The 17,013-nt window shown below is 36.9% G+C and overlaps 1 protein-coding gene across 15 annotated transcripts in view; it reads left to right on the plus strand.

Annotated features, from left to right (window-relative positions):
• The window catches only part of FKTN (fukutin), a 93,963-nt gene that overhangs the window by 8,209 nt on the left and 68,741 nt on the right, over window positions 1-17,013 (plus strand). For 9 of the 15 annotated variants that reach the window (XM_073021820.1, XM_037983238.2, XM_073021817.1 and 6 more), the window contains 3 exons: window positions 1,138-1,228; window positions 2,431-2,623; window positions 14,588-14,647. In XM_073021820.1, coding sequence (XP_072877921.1) covers window positions 2,519-2,623; window positions 14,588-14,647 — 165 coding nt within the window. In that variant the 5' untranslated portion in view covers window positions 1,138-1,228; window positions 2,431-2,518. Of the gene's footprint in view, window positions 1-1,137; window positions 1,229-1,679; window positions 1,813-2,430; window positions 2,624-14,587; window positions 14,648-15,984; window positions 16,172-17,013 lie in introns of those variants that run through there. The other 6 variants (XM_073021815.1, XM_037983199.2, XM_007968501.3 and 3 more) reach the window with 4 other exon arrangements.

Genomic DNA, 17,013 nt, shown 5'->3' on the forward strand with positions numbered 1-17,013 from the left:
GGCAGCCACATGTAAGCAGGAAGAGCTTAAAAGAGAATGCTGGTAGAAAGAGATCTCAGATAGAGCTGGCAGAGCAAAGAGTCATCTGCTGTTTACAGTGGGATGGGGATGCATGGAAAGGCAATGGGAATTTCCTCGGATTGTTTGGCCACATGAACTAGCAAGAAAGGAAGAGTGAATGAGGAAACGCACAGATACCCCGTCTTTGCAGGAAGCACTGTCCTGCTGAGGCAAAGTAGAGGAGAGATAGTGAGTGGCTCTTTGCTGCCTGTCTCTGACATCTGGAAGAAGTAATGTTTAAATGCTTTTCCCACTTGTTCTCGTACACATTCTCTGCCTTTCTCACCTATACACATGTACAAAATACTCTGTCAGAAAGAGCTTTCTTGTATACCAGAGACTACCCTCTAGTCTAGAATATACCCTTACTTCTTTCTTCCATAGTTAAGGAGTAAATTATATTCCCATTTAGAAAAGTAGGTGAGGAGGCTGAGGCAGGTGGATTGCTTGAGGTCAGGAGTTCCAGACCAGCCTGACCAACATAGCAAAACTCCTTCTCTACTAAAAATACAAAAATTAGCTGGGAGTGCTGGCAGGCGCCTGTAATCCCAGTTACTCGGGAGGCTGAGACAGGAAAATTGCTTGAACCCTGGAGGCGAAGGTTGCAGTGAACTGAGGTTGTGCCATTGCACTCCATCCAGCCTGAGTGACAGAGAAAGACTCCATCTCAAAAAGGCTTAATTGTAGTTCTGAAATTAGAGAATTCAATGTTATAACAGAAAAAATATTTAAGAAAACCTTCTGCAAAGAAAAGAAATCTTTAGGTCAGTCTCAGTAGTAGCTCGCACCTGTAATTCCAGCACTTTGGGAGGCTGAGGCAGGAGGTTCTCTTAAGGATGGGAGTTTTAAGGCCAGCTCAGGCAACATAGCAAGACCCCATCTTTACAAATAAATTTTTAAAAAATTAGCTGGGCATGGTGGCACATACTTTTACTCCTGGCTACTCAGGAGACTGAGATAGGAAGATCACGTAAGCCTGGGAGTTTCTGGTTACAATGAGCTATGATTGCACCATTATACTTCAGCCTGGATGACAAAGTGAGACCCTGTCTCAAAAAAAAAATCTTTATTCTACAGATTGAAAGGAAACACATTGAATGAGGAAAAACTAATATACAGTCATCAACATCCTTGTATAACCTAGTTTTTAAAAAATTGGATTTCAAAGGTAAGGAATGCATTCTTTGCTCATCCCAATAAAAAGATTAAATTACCTACGGGGGATTGGTTTGGGAAATCAGATACTGTCAAGGGAATATTTAGCACTACAGGACAATGGTACAAAGTGTGTAAGTCACTGGGGAAAGACAGTGTAACCTCGCAGCCAAATTGACAACTATTTTTGAACAAGGCAAAAGCTCAAGGTAAGTGGTACCCCTAAGTTCTTTTTGATAAACTGCAAGAAGATGAATATCAGTCATCCAATAGATGAACAGAGATGATATAGCAAATGGATTGGCAGGGAACATTGTAGGAATAAGACCAAAATAACTGTGAGATTTGTAGTTATGGAATACAATAGAACTGTAACAAGTAGAAATAACTAATAGAAGTTGAGATTGAAAGGGGAGAGAAGACAGAATGTAGTATAAATTTGTTGATTTCTTCTTATTTTATAGCTGGAGAACAAAAGACATATAAACCTTAGATATCAAACGTAATAGAGGTGTCAGTATATTTGAAGAATTGAAGGAATAAATGTAAGCACTTGAAAAACTAAATGTATTTAACCAAAATCAAACTGGAGACAAGGTAGGAAGAAGTAGTACTGTATTAAATTTCTTATCCTAAAGGAATAATCAGAGATGAGACCTAAGATGAAAGAACAAAATGTTTATTCTGGCATTCTTTACAGTTGAAAAACTGAAAACATACATGGAGTATTAATAAAAACTGACCACATCCACATCCGAGATCACACACAAACTCGAAAAGCAACAAAGAGCTGTCTTATAGGCCGTGTTCCTTGATGAAAAATGTTCTCAGTTTCTCCTTTGGAAGTGGTTCTCAGCATTGTCAGCAGCATCAGCATCATTTGGGAACTTGTCAGAAATGCAAATTCTGAGGTCTCATACCAGTTTTTCTTAATCAGAAACTGGAGGAGAAAAGTACCTCTCAAACTTTGTTGCTCAGTTTTTATAAATATCCGATTTATGTTTTCAGTTATTTGCTGTTATAAAAAAAAGCAATGATAAACATTCTTGTTTTTTTATCATTGATCTCATATTTGGTTATTTCTTTAGCATAGAAAATGACCAGATCAAAGAATGCCTGTGGAAATTTAGTTTTTTCTTTGTTCTATTTTTGGTTATTACAGGTAAAAAATTAAAGAAGTTTTTGTCTCTTTAAAAAAGTCTTTTTTGTTCACAGAAAACAAAATTATCTTCCTTTCCAAATCCAAAAAGATGAAAACTACTGAGATACTTTCAAAAGACAACCAAGTGAGCCTCACAGACTAATGAGCAGAATCAATAAGAACGTGGTTTTGGCCCTTTTAACGCTGACAAGTTCTGCATTTCTGCTGTTTCAGTTGTACTACTACAAGCACTATTTATCAACAAAGGTAATTTTATTCCTCCTTTCTTATCATTCCTCCTTTCTTATCATTGTATATTTTCTGATCACACTTCTCTTTGCAATACATAATATTAATCATGGTTATTCAGATTCTTGCATCTTTGTGAGGTGCAGCAAACAATTAAAAATTCAGTTAAATATACTTTAGCACACTAAAGACACAGTTGCTAAGTTTCAATGATGTTTAATCTATTAAAATTATTATTTTGTTAAACAGATTATCCTTCATTTAAATGAACTCAATGATAAATAATTTTGATAAAATGTCAAAATTAGTTTATTTTAGTACAGCATATATTTTAATTTAGTACCTACTGGAGAAGTATAATGGTATGACTTACCTTTATCTGTATTATAGGAATAAAGTAGAGACAATGATGTGGAAATCAGTAGCTTCTGAAGATTCCGTAGAATATACCAGATAAAGAATTCCGAAGTTGTGACGGTGTTGTTACATTGTGAAAAGTTGCCAGATACTCTCTCTGGGGTGTATTATAATAATTGCTACTATTATTGAGAATTGTACTAGATGCTTTCCATGCTCAATTTAATCCTAAAAACAATCATGGGGAAGAAAAATGTATATATTTTTTTTGTTTTTATCCTCATTTGTTAGAACTATTCATCAGAATTAATCACTTTGCGCCCCTCCTCAGCTAGAGGGGAGTATACTTCCCTGCCTTTTTTATGTTGGGCTTGAACAGTAGAATGTTGACACATGCAGAAGCTTCAAATAGGCTGTTGTGATTTGACTTAGTTTTTATGCTCCCCTGACCTATAGGAGAAGAGAAAAATGTATGGAGCAGACCAAAGCATAGCTGCCCCGCTGACTCACAGATTTGTGAGGGAGGAAATAGATGCTTATAAGCCATAAGACTGGGGGAAGTTTATTATGCAGCATTGTTACGTGGGGTTATTAGACCTAATTTTGACAGATGAGAAAACTGAAACTTTCTTTTTTTAAGAGGGGATCTCGCTCTGTCACCCAGGCTGAAGTACAGTGGCATAATCATAGCTCACTGTAACCTTGAACTCTGGGGTTCAAGCAGTACTCCTGCCTCAACCTCCTGAGTAGTTAGGAGGACTACAGGCACATGCCATCACGCCTGACTAATTAAAAAAATTTTTTTTTTATAGAGATGGGGTCTCGCTGTGTTGCCCAGGCTGGTCTTGAACTCCTGGCCTCAGGCAGTTCTGTCACCTCAGGCTGCCAGAGTGCTGGGATTACAGGTATGGGCCACTGCAGCTGGCCTGGAAAACCAAAACTGTTAAGAGAGATGTTAAATAATTTACCTACCCAAACCAACCAATATCTGATGTGTAGAGCTGATCTCTAATGTCCCTAGCTCCATTTTTTCCAGGCTATATAATTTTAAAAATAAGGGACTATACTGAATCTACCTATGATCTTGGCTGTTTATCCAATGAATATCTTTCTGTGACATCTTCAACCCTTTCCTGATTATTTTCTTAGGATAAAGCCCTAGAGTAGAAATTCTAGATCTAATATGCACATTTTAGATTTTTGTTATGTATTACAAAGTTATCCTTCATAAGGATAAGTAGTATGCCTGATTTCTCATATGTTTTCATAAATAGGAATAACAATAATAATGACATCTGTTTCAGTTAGAGATGGCTGGCTAATAGTAGCTTAAACAAATAGAGGAATTATCTGTCCATATCTGTAAGTCTAGAGCCTCTAAAATTCTTTTGGTATTTCCTGTGCCACAGTCAAGGCTAGAAGAAGTAATAGCGTGATCTAGTAGGCTTCTACTTTTGTGACAGTGGCCAGCACATTCCCAAATATAAGAGAATCTGGGGTAGTAAGGTTTTACTCTTGTTATTTAGCTTTTCCAGCCTCTATAATAGAGACTGCAAAAGAGAAGGGGTTTGGGAATTGGTGTCAGGTCAGCTTACCTATAGTGTCTGCCATAGCAGCTAACATTTTTTGATGTGCTTGATTGAGTAGGCCCTATGCAAAGCACTTTATCTACATTTAACTCTTAAAACAACAAGTTGAGTAGATCTTGTTCTTCCTTTTTTTCCAGCAAAAACACTGAGGTTTGGAGAGATTTACTAATTTTCCCAATATCACATAGTTATTAAGTGTGGGAGATGGAATATGAACCTGAGGAGTCTACCCCAAAACCTCATTCATTAATTTTTAGTGTTCGTAATATTCAGAAACTGAAAGCTATTCAACTCCATTAGAGGTCATTTCTTTGATTACTAGTGGGGTTAAACATCTTTCCATATGTTTATTGGTTCTTTTTAGTTGTATTCTTACTTCTTATTTGTGTCTTTCACATATGTTCCTGATGATGTTGTCTTTTTCTGTAGCTGTTCTTTATAGTTTGAAGGTTATTAAACCTTCATCATATATATTTCAAATATTTTTCCTGACTTGTAATTTGCCTTTTAACTTTATATTTATGATATACTCCCTCAATAAATTAGTACTTAATGTATAAGTAGACAGATGTCAAAATCTTTTTTCCTTAAGACATCTGTTTTTTATGTTATAACTAGCCCAAGATTATGGGAATATTTAACTGTATTTTGTCTATGTAATGTTTAAATTTTTTCACTAAATTGAATTTATTTTAGTAGGAGGTATGAATTAGACATCTAACTTACATTTTCCCCAATGATTAACCAATTGTCCCAATATCCCTTATTGAATTACTCATTGATTAAAAATCCCATCTTAATTATATATTAAATTCTAATAAAGAACTGCTGTCTCGACCCTTTTCCCTTGGTGGCAATGTAACATAGTTGTTGAGAGCGTGAACATCAATTTGAGATTAAACTTCATCTATACTGCTTATTAGCTGTGGGATCTTGAGTTAATTACTTGACTTCTAAATGCCTTTGTTTCCTTATCTACAAAATGGGGGGCAATAACAGTATCACCTCATAGACTTGTGAAGCTTAAATGAATTGATATACATAAACTATTTGGAATAATGCATGTTATACAGAAAGAGAACAGTAAAAATTGGCTGTTATTATTATTTTTAAAAATTTTATAATGAAAATAGTATTTGTTGTATTGTGTCCATACCATGCAAACTGGCTTAGTAATAATGCCTTATTCATTAAAGAAAATACAATCTTTGAACAGAAGTATTATGTAACTAAAGTTCAGGTAACCTTTATATACCATTAATTTTGTAAAGTTCGTTATTCACACTAGATTCTTGTTTTTTATGTTTACTTTTGATAATAGGTAGACACTATAACATGTAAGTTCTAAAATATCACAGATTATTTTTATTTTACTGAAATATATGGAGTGGGGGCACTGGCTCACACCTGTAATCCCAGAATTTGGGGACACTGAGGCGTGCAGATTGCTTGAGCCCAAGAGTTTGAAACCAGCCTGGGCACTATGGCGAAACCCCATTTCTACAAAAAATACAGAAATTAGCCCAGCATGGTAGCGTGTGCCTTTAGTCCCAGCTGTTCAAGAGGCTGAGGTGAGAGGATCACTTGCGCCTGGGAGGTTGAGGCTTCAGTGAGCTGTCTTTGTGCCACTGCACTCCAGCCTGGGTGACACAGGGAGACCGTGTCTCAAAAAAATTTTTTTTAATATATGGAAATTATTTTAAACCATTTGTAGCCCAGTAATTGTATCCTTTAAAATGAAATTTTTAAATTTACTCATGAATTCAGAAACTATTATTTAAAAGTCACAATTTGTAGAATATTTTGCCAAGGCGATAGAAACAATGAATGAGGTGGTTTCTTCCTGCCCAATATTTATAATTTAATTTGGGACAGATGCTGATGAGAGTATAGATGCTTCCTGTATGTTTTAGTGTGAAAACAGGATACTATCTGTAAGGAATACAAGCAGTTTCTCTATGCCAGTAGGAAAAAAAAAAAACCACTTTATTTAAAAATAGTAAGGTGACCAGGTGCCTGCCTGTAATCCTAGCACTTTGGGAAGCTGAGGCGAGAGGATCGCTTTAGCCCATGAATTCAAGACCAGCCTGGGCAACATAGTGAGATCTCATCTCTGCTAAAAATAAGAAAATTAGCTGGGTTTGGTGGCACATGCCTGTAGTCCTAGCTACTTGGGAGACTGAGGTGGGAGAATCCCTTTGAGCCCAGGAGTTTGAGTTTACAGTGAGCTTGGGCAAGAGAGGGAAACCCTGTCTCAAAAAATAAACAAATATGTACATACATGAAATAAAAATAATAAGGATAGTTAGACTAATTAGATGCTAAAGATACCAACTTTTAAATTTTTTTCAATGTCATTGTGGAAAAATTTTAAGCTTTTGGGTTTTTGTTAAACTTCTAAATCTCACTTATATGCAGCATTTTTGAACTCAAACTTTAGTGAAGTATAGATGCATCCTCAGTTTTCTAATGGTTTTCTTCTGACATAGGAAGAGAACCTGAACTATTGTTAACTTTGTTTACTGATTATATCTAAATTGCATTCCTCTGTTGTTCAGTGAGCAGTGTTTTGTGGGATATGCTTAGATAAATAAATTCATGTAAAAATTATTTCTAGTTCAATTAAATGTTTGATTTGGTAGCCAAAGAGTACAGAATCATAGTCTTGATCAGTGTGAAATTATAGGTTAGCGTCATCAACATAAAAACCAAGATTCTAAGTCATCCTTGAACTTCAAGGTGATTTTCAGAGACCCTTAAGATTATGTGTTAGAGATAGGGATGAAAAATGGATTTTATCTTTTATTCCAACCCAAATTTAGTAGCAGTAAATGCCTGCAGCACTATAGTAAGAAGGACTGCAAAGCTTTCAGGCTTTTCAGGAAAGAATACTCTAGTATTTGTTACCTTGGAGTTTAAAGCTATTTATTTTTGTAACATTTGCAAAAGATATTTTTACATTCTTTCTTAAGAAGGGCCAACAGCTAGACACGGTGGCTCATGCCTGTAATCCCAGCACTTTTGGAGGCCGAGGCGGGTGGATCACCTGAGATCAGGAGTTTGAGACCAGCCTGGCTAACATGGCAAAACCCCGTCTCTACCAAAAGTACAAAAATTAGTTGGGTGTGGTGACATATGCCTGCCTGTAATCCCAGCTATTCAGGAAGCTGAGGCAGGAGAATCGCTTGAACCCGGGAGGAGGAGGTTGCAGTGAGCTGAAATCACGCCACTGCACTCCAGCCTGGGTGACAGAGTGAGACTCCATCTCAAAACAAAAAAAAAGTGGGGGAGTACTAACAAAATAATATAATCTTCGGGCCCTCTAAAACTGGACCCTCCAATGTCCTTAATCTTGTCCCTTCAAGCTGAGTGAGGTAAGTACAAGGTTTACAGGGAAGAGAGACTACTGAATAACATACTTGGGAAGGCGATTACTGAATATTTCATGGATGAAATAATAATTTGAGTTGGTCTTGTAGGATGAGGAGTTCTTCAAGTGAAAAAGATGGAAAGGTCATTACAAATAGAAGACACAACCTGTTCAAAGAGAATGAATATTTTGATGTCTAGAGTAGAAGCATACTAAGTAGAAAACAAAGGAAGTACAAAAGCCCTGAGGCAGGAATATGTCTATCAGTTTTGAGAACAGCATAGAGATCAATGTGGCTGTAGACAAATGAGTGATGGGGAGAATAGTAGGTAAGGTTAGAGTTTCCTATTACTTAGGGTCTTGTAAGCCATTATAAGGACTTTGACTTTTATCCTGAGTGAGACTGGGAAACATAGGAAGGTTTTGAGCTATGTGACATGATCTGACTATTGTTTTAAAACAAGTAGTCTGGCCGCTCTGATGAGAATAGATTGGGTGTGTCCCTACCCAAATCTCATCTTTAATTGTAGCTCCCATAATTCCCATGTGCTGAGCAGGGGACCTGGTGGGAGATAATTGAATCATGGAGGCGGTTTCCCCCATACTGTTCTTGTGGTAACAAATAAGTCTCATGAGAGCTGATGATTTTATAAGGGGAGATCTGATGATTTCCCCTTTTGCTTGATTCTGATTCTCTATTGTCTGCTGCCATGTAAGACGTAGCTTTCACCTTCTGCCATGATTGTGAGGCCTCCCCAGCCACTTGAAACTGTGAGTTCATTAAACTTCTTTTATCAATTGCCCAGTCTCAGGTATGTCTTTATCAGCAGTGTGAAAACATATTAATACACAGAGAGACCAGTTAGAAGGCTATTCTAGTAATTTACACAAGAGATGATAATGATTTGGACAAGAGAGTTGGTGGTAGAGTTGGTGAGAAATGGAAAGTTAGAGTTTTCAGGATTTGTTGATGGGTTAGATGTAGGGTATTAGAGTGACAGAAGCGAATCAGGGATAACTCTAGTATTTTTGTCCTAAGTAATTGGAATGGCAAAATTGCTGTTTACTGAGATGGGTAAGACTGGAAAGAGCAAGTTTGAGGAATGGTGAAAATCAGGAGTTTTTTTGTACATGTTAAGTTTAAGGTGCTGTATTCATCTGTTCTTGCATTGCTATAAAGAAATACCTGAGGCAGGGTAATTTATAAAGAAAAGAGGTTTAATTGGCTCATCGTTCTGCAGGTTGTACAGGAAGCATGATGCTAGCATCTGCTCAACTTCTGGGGAGGCCTCAGGAAACTTACAATCATGGCAGCACGTGAAATGGGAGCCTGTACCTCACATGGCCAGAACAGGAGGAAAAGAGAAAGCGGGGAGATGCTATACACTTTTAAACAACCAGATCTTAGGGGAACTCACTCACTCCCTATCACAAGAATAGCACCAAGAGGATGGTGCTAAACCATTCATGAGAAACTGTCCCCACAATCCAATTACCTCCCACTAGGCCCCATTTCCAACACTGGGGATTACAATTTGACGTGAGATTTGGTGGGTACACAGATCTAAACCATATTATTCTGCCCCTGGCCCCTCAAATCTCATGATCCTCTCACATTGCAAAATATAATCATGCCTTCCCAACAGTCCTTCAAAGTCTTAACTTATTCCAACATTAACTCAGAAGTTCAAAGTCTCATCTGAAATGACACAAATCCCTTCCACCTATGAACCTGTAAAACCAAAAACAAGTTAGTTACCCCAAGACTCAATGGGGGTACAGTCATTGGGCAAATACTCCTGTTCCTAAAGGGAGAAATTGGCCAAAAGAAAGGGGCTACAGGCCCCATGCAAGTCCAAAACCCAGCAGGTTACTTATTAAGTCTTAAAACCCGAAAATAATCTCTTTGACTCCATGTCTCATGTCCAGGGTACATGGGGGTGGGCTCCCAAGGCCTTGGGCAGCTCTACAACTTGTGCCCTCTGAAGCAGCAACCTGATCTGTACCTATGCTGCTTTGAGCCAAGGCTAGAGCTAGAGCAGCTGGAATGCAGAGAGCAGTGTCCTGAGGCTACTCAGGGTGGCAGGCACTGGGCCTGGCCCACCAAACTATTCTTCCCTCCTAGGTCTCCAGGCCTATGATGGGAGGGGCTACCTCAAAGGTCTTTGAAATTCCTTCAAGGCCTTTTCCCCATTGTCTTGGCTAATGCAAATTTCTGCAGCCTGCTTGAATTCCTCCCCTGAAAATGGACTTTTCTTTTCTGTCACATGGCCAGGATGCAAATTTTCCAAACATGTATGCCCTGCTTCCCTATTAAAGTTCCAATTTTATGTCATTTCTTTGCTCACACATATAAGCATAGGTTGTTAGAAGCAGCCAGGTCAGATCTTGAACTCTTTGCTGCTTAGAAATTTCTTCTTCTGGGTTGGGCATGGTAGCTCATGCCTATAATCCCAGCACTTTCAGAGGCCAAGGTGGGCAGATCACAAGGTCAGGAGTTCGAGACCAGCCTGGCCAACGTGGTGAAACCCTGTCTCTACTAAAAATACAAAAATTAGCCGGGCGTGGTGGTGGGTGCCTGTAATCCTAGCTACTCAGGAGGCTGAGGCAGGAGAATTGCTTGAAACCGGAAGGTGGAGGTTGCAGTGAGCCGAGGTCATGCCACTGCACTCCAGCTTGGGCAACAAGAGTGAAATTCTGTCTCAAAAAAAAAAAAAAGAAATTTATTCTTCCGTGTACCCTAAACTGTCACTCTTGAGTTCAGAGTTTCACAGATCTCTAGGGCCAGGGCACGATACAGCCAGGTTCTTTGCTAAGGTATAACAAAAGTGACCTTTGCTTCACCTCCCAATAAGTTCCTGATTTCCATCTGAGACCTCCTCAGCCTGGACTTCATTGTCCATATCCCATAAGCATTTTGATCGCAACCATTCAGCAAGTCTCTAGGAAATTTCAATTTTTCCCTCATCTTCCTGTCTTCTTCTGAGCCCTCCAAACTTTCCCTCTGTCTATTACACCGTTCCAAAGTTACTTCCACATTTACAGATACCTTACAGCAATACTGCTCTCCTGGTACCAATTTTCTGTAGTTAATCTGTTCTTGCATTGCTATAAAGAAATACCTGAGACTGGGTAATTTATAAAGAAAAGTTTAATTGGCTCATGGCTCTACAGGCTGTACAGGAAGCATGATACTGGCATCGGCTTGGCTTCTGTGGAGGCCTCAGGAAACTTAGAATCATGGCAGAAGGTGAAGGCAGAACCAGCACTTCATATGGCTGGAGCAGGAAGAAGAGAGAGAGGGAGGAGGTGCTACAGTTTTTAAACAGCTAGATCTTGGGATAAATCACTCACTCATTATCACAAGAACAGCACCAAAGGGATTGTGCTAAACCAATCATGAGAAACTGTTTACATGATACAGTCACCTCCCACCAAGTACTACCTGCAACACTGGGGATTACAATTCAATATGAGATTTGGTGGGGCACAGATCCAAAGCATGTCAGGTGCCTATTTGACCTTTAAGTGAAGAAGGTGAATAGACAATTGGCTGTATAAGTCTGGGTGGAATGGGTTGGGTGTACAAATTGAGTGTTGTAAGCATATAGATGGTATTTAAAGCCATACAACTAGATGAGATACCAAGGAAATGAATATAGATTTTTAAAGGGGAAGAGAGAAAGTCTCAACATCTGAGCTTTAGGACCCTCCACATCAGGGAAGTGAGAAGAACCAGCAACTTAGACTAAAGAAGTAGCCAGAGAGAAATAGAGAAAAAACAGAAATATGGTGATACAGAGAGCTAAGTAAATGAAGTGTTTCAGTAGAAGTGTTTCAGTAGGTAGGGGTTATCAACAATTCTTGGTATATCAAATAAGATAAGTACTGATAATTGACTATTGGATTTAGCAATGTGCAGGTCATTGGTGATCTTCATGATGCTCAGCAGAGTGAATTTAAAATGAAGTGAGTTCATGGGAGGAGAGGAATTGGCAGCAATGAGAAGAGATAAACCATTAGGAGTTTTGCTGTAATGAGGGACAGAAAGTTGTTCTTTGGGAAAAGAGGAGTTGAGAAGTTTTTGTGTTTTGTTTTAATTATTAGTGTTTTAAGATGGAATAAATCATGTTTGTATACTGATGTGAATGATCCATCAGAGAAAGAAAAATTGCTGGAGCAATGTCTTTGTCCACTCAAGGGAGGATGGAATTTAGTGCATAAGTGGAGAGGCTGGCTTTAGATAGGAACATAGACAATTCATCTGTTATGACAGAAGGGAAGTCGTATTATATGGATATAATTCTTGTACAGTAGGTGGGAAGATGTGGTGGGGGGCTTTTGAAAATTATTTTCAAATTTCCTTTTTCTTAGTGAAATAGAAAGCAATGCCATAAGTTGAAAGATAGGATAGGGAGGTGTTAGAGAAAAGAGGGAGAAAAGTCATCTAAGAGAATGAGACATTAATACACAAGGGGAATGTAGTATGATTTCTGAGCGGAATTAAAGCCCCACTTGAGATTAGTAGTCATGAATTTAAAGCGACATCAGCCAGGCATGGTGTCTCATACCTGGAATCCCAGCACTTTGGGAGGTGGAAACAAGTGGATTGCTTGAGACCAGCCAATGCAATAAGGTGAGAACCTGTCTTTACGAAAAATACAAAAATTAGCTGGTTGTGGTAGTGCATGCCTCTATAGTTTCAGCTGCTAGGAAGACTGAGGTAGGAGGATCGCTTGTCTGGGAGGTTGAGGCTGCAGTGAGCTGTGATCATGCCACTGCAACAGCCTGGGCAACAGAGACCCCTGTCTCAATAATAATAGTAATAATAATAATAATAATAAAGTGATATCAGTCAGCAGCCACTTTAGCTGCACAGTTGCAGGTGCGGAAGTAGAAAGTTGGGCTTTTGCTGAGCAAGTAAAATGAAGTCAGATGGAGGTAAGTTGTCAGTCTGTACAAGAGAATGATTATGAAACATGAATATTTCTGATTGCATTTTTCATAGTAGCCACCAAAAGCTGGAAATAACCTAAATGTTCATCAACTAATGAATGAATATACAATGGAATGTTAGCCATAAAAGGAAATAAAGTACTGATACATGCCAAAGCATGAATGAATGAACTTTGAAAACATCATGCTCAGTGAAAAACCAGATGTAAAAGGCCACATATATGATTCCATTTTTATGTAGTGTCCATAATGGGCAAATCCACAGAGAAGATAATTAACGTTATGATTGGGACTGAGTGGAGAAAGGGGAGTGGCTGTTAATGGGAACATAGTTTCTTTTTGGAGTGATTAAAATATTCTGGAATTAGACAGTGGTAATAGTTGCACAACTCTAAACATACTAAAAATCACTTTAGAAAGGCAGATTTTATGGTATGTGAATTATATCTCAATAAAGCTATTATAAAAATAACATGCTCGTTCACTAGAAATTTGCTTATCCCAAACTCAACAAATTAAACAGCTCAGAAATATAGTCTAATCAACTAATGTAGGACTAAGGTGAACAAGTAGCCGTATTACAATGTTTGCAGTCTTTTTTCAGGTTTGAAGATTACAGTTGTTTTTTTCTCAAACATCCCTTAGTATTAAAATGCTATTGGTTAAGTTGCAGAGCTTGTGAGGAGAGACCAGTTCTGGCTCTGTCTTAATTACTTAGTATATTCATTTCTCCATCCCTTCCTCTCTCCTTCCAATTAACAAACCTTTACTAAGCTATACAAATCATCAAGCACTATCCTAGGTACTACTGGTAATACAAAGATGGATTGGACTTGGTCCCTACCCTTTAATGTGAGGTTTAATGGGGAAATGAGGTTTAGGAACTTAGAGCACATTTCATTTTTAGGGTGAGGCTACTCTAATTGTTCTTCAGCATCCTCCCATCTATAGCTTATAGATAAAGTATGCACTCAAGGCATAAGAAACTTACTTGGATCTTCTTTAAGCTTGAAACATTCTTCCTGTTGTCTCTGGAACATCAGACATTCTTTCTCCTGTTACTCTAAAGTATTTTGGGGCTATCAGATGGAAACTCATAATAATTTTCTTTCATCTGATGCTCTAGACCTGAAATATCTTTTATAAAAACTTCAACATTCAAAATTATGATGTGTGTTAGGTAAAGTGTGCGTACTGGTGCTATCTGCAAAACAAATAATAATGTTTACCTTGCAGGATTGTTGTGAGGGGGTCAATGAGTATACATAATTCATATATGGAAGTGTCAAACACATGAGCTCCTCAATAAACATTATACTTTATCACTTTGCCAAAGTCTACAAACACTAATTTTATATTTGGAGATACGTTGAGATTGCAGATATAGCCATAGACCTTAATAGACAAACCCTAATTCCAGAGTTTGCCATTCATTGATGGAAATTAATTGATTCAGAGATGTTGACCATGTCTACCTTATTATTTAATAACTTAATTAACTTACTACAAATCTATCAATGTTTTCCATCTTGGATTTTTATATCATAAAAATGTAGAATTCTTAGCTTATGACTATGTGAAAAATAGATATTGGCTAATGCTTTTTAATTATTATAAGCTAATTGTATTTTGAATCTCATGCCTAACCGACATGTAATGTTATATGCTGGGCTTTGAATTTACTAAAAAGTTATTTTGTTATCTTCCTAGAATGGAGCTGGTTTGTCAAAATCCAAAGGAAGCCGAATTGGATTTGATAGCACACAGTGGGTATGTAGAATAAACAAGAAATTTCTCAATTATAATGTTCATTTAGTTCATTCATTTACTCCGTAAGTATTTGTTGAATGATGGTAGTAGTAATAGCTACCTTGTGTGGTGGGTGACCAGTTGGTAGTGGCAGGTAAGGAACAGGCCCTCTACAGAGTGCTTTATGCAATGTCTTATTTAGTCCTTATAGAAACTTTAAGAAGTGAGTAAATATTGTTACTCTCAATTCACTTAGAGAGATTAAAGTTAGTTGACTAATAATTTGGTAAGACCAGATTCTGTCTGCCTCTAAAACCCTCATTCACTGAGCTATGATGTTTCTCTAAATGAATGAATATATGAATCAAATATTCAGATGAATATTTGAATAAGGGACAAGTAATGATCAGGAATAAAAATCTATTCAACATAGTTCCTTTATAAGATGAGAGGAAACCAGCAATATACACAATATATCCTTGTTTTGTTTTACAAATTTCAGAACCTACGCATTGATAAAATATATTTTCCTATGTTTTAAAACTAAATTTAGAAAGAAAAATATTGCTGGGTTACTAATAAAACACAACATTTATTCTGTTAGTATACATTATAGGAATGACCAGATATTTCATGATACACTTCAATCTTTGGCTTCTGTATAACCAGAGATGTGGAACTCTTTAAATTAGAGTGGATTTTCCGATCGCCAAGCAGTGGTCATTTTAGGTCATTGTTAACACCAAGTAGATTTTGAACTACTGTTTAAAAGTAAAGTTGGGGATATCCTGTTATCAGGCTTCCCAGCTCTCTAGTCTATAAGTATCAATGTAAACTTTCAATTTATAAAAAATAGCTATTGTTTTGCTCTGTGAATTTAGGGTATTCTGAGGATAAAGGTAAGCATGATATACTTGGAATTTATACTACCCAGTCACAGTTATAAAGATTTTAGATTAAATTAAAAAGAAGTATTTTGTATGCTTCTCTGTAACCCTTCTCTACATCCATGCCACCCTTAGAAAACACATACATGTAATACTTGGACCAGATTTATCATCCTGTGGTTGAAGCAATTTGCTGAGATTTAAAATTCAGTATTTAATAGCCAAAGGCAATAGTGGTGATCTATCATACATTTTAACATTATAAGATGTGATGATACTTAGAGAAACATACATTTTTCAGGTTTGCCATTTATTAGGAGTCTTCATCTGTACACTGAAAAGCAATTTCAGAAAAAAATTTAAGTTGTTGTAGCTTCAGTTGGATAAAAGGTTTTCCTTTATCAGTATTAACCAACATTCTGACAACATTCCCAAACCTTTTAGTAAATAGAGCAGTCGGAGAAGGTACAGGTTCACTGATACATTTTTAAATGGAATTTGTGAAAAATTTAAAGCTTAAAATAATAGAAAAAGGTAGCGTGACTCTATCCTTTTCATTCAAGAAATGATCCTTGAGGTGGGAGAAAATAATGGATTTTTTTCAAAGTCTTTACTTCCATGGTACTCAAGCAAAAAGTTGAAGAGCAGCTTGCATTCAGTGAGTTCTCTTTATACTCTTTTACATTGAGGGGACTAAAAAAAATTGTAAATGTGGTCAATGAATCACTGTATTTGCAAAATCACAGGAAAGCAGAAGTACTAATATACTTCTAAACTTTTAGAAGGAATAAAAGGTGAAATCTCATCAATAGTGTGATATTGAGCCCTGGTAAAATTCTAGGGCTCAATGTTTATTGAGTTATTAAACAGATGACTTGGGAGCACTTAGAAAAGAAAATGATAATAATTAGGAACTAGTCTTTTACTAAGAACAAGTCCTGCCAAGCCTTTTTAAGTTTTAATAAAATTTTAATACACAGGCAGATGAATAGGCTATTGTGGTCTCAGTATAATCTCTTTTCAACAAGATGTTTTTCATTCTTATAAACAAAATTAATTACTGAACGTCAGATGATAATAGTGATTTAGAATTAATTGGATTTAGAATCAATTGAACACGTTTCCAAGGAGCATTAATGATTGTATTGATAACAACTTGGAGGATGTGTTTAGAAGGTGAGTTATAGAATCTCTCCTTGACCCTGACCTAATCTGTATTTCTATTAATAATGGTAATGAAGCTATGTGTGTTCATCATATTTGTATTTAACACCAAGCTGAGATCCATTAAACAAACATTAAAGTACCTTTTATGTAGTAGTTCTGTTATCTCATCTTTCTTCCAAAATCATTTCTTTCTTGTTTTTTTTCCTAGTATAAAGCACAGAAAACAATAACCCTAAAAGACACATACACACAAAAAATAGCTAAATTGGACTATTAAAATTTTAAACTTCTCCTCATCAAAAAACACCATTAAGAAAACGAATAAGCATGCCA

This window comes from Chlorocebus sabaeus, chromosome 12 (assembly GCF_047675955.1).
Source record: "Chlorocebus sabaeus isolate Y175 chromosome 12, mChlSab1.0.hap1, whole genome shotgun sequence".
NCBI classification, from domain to species: Eukaryota; Metazoa; Chordata; class Mammalia; order Primates; family Cercopithecidae; genus Chlorocebus; species Chlorocebus sabaeus.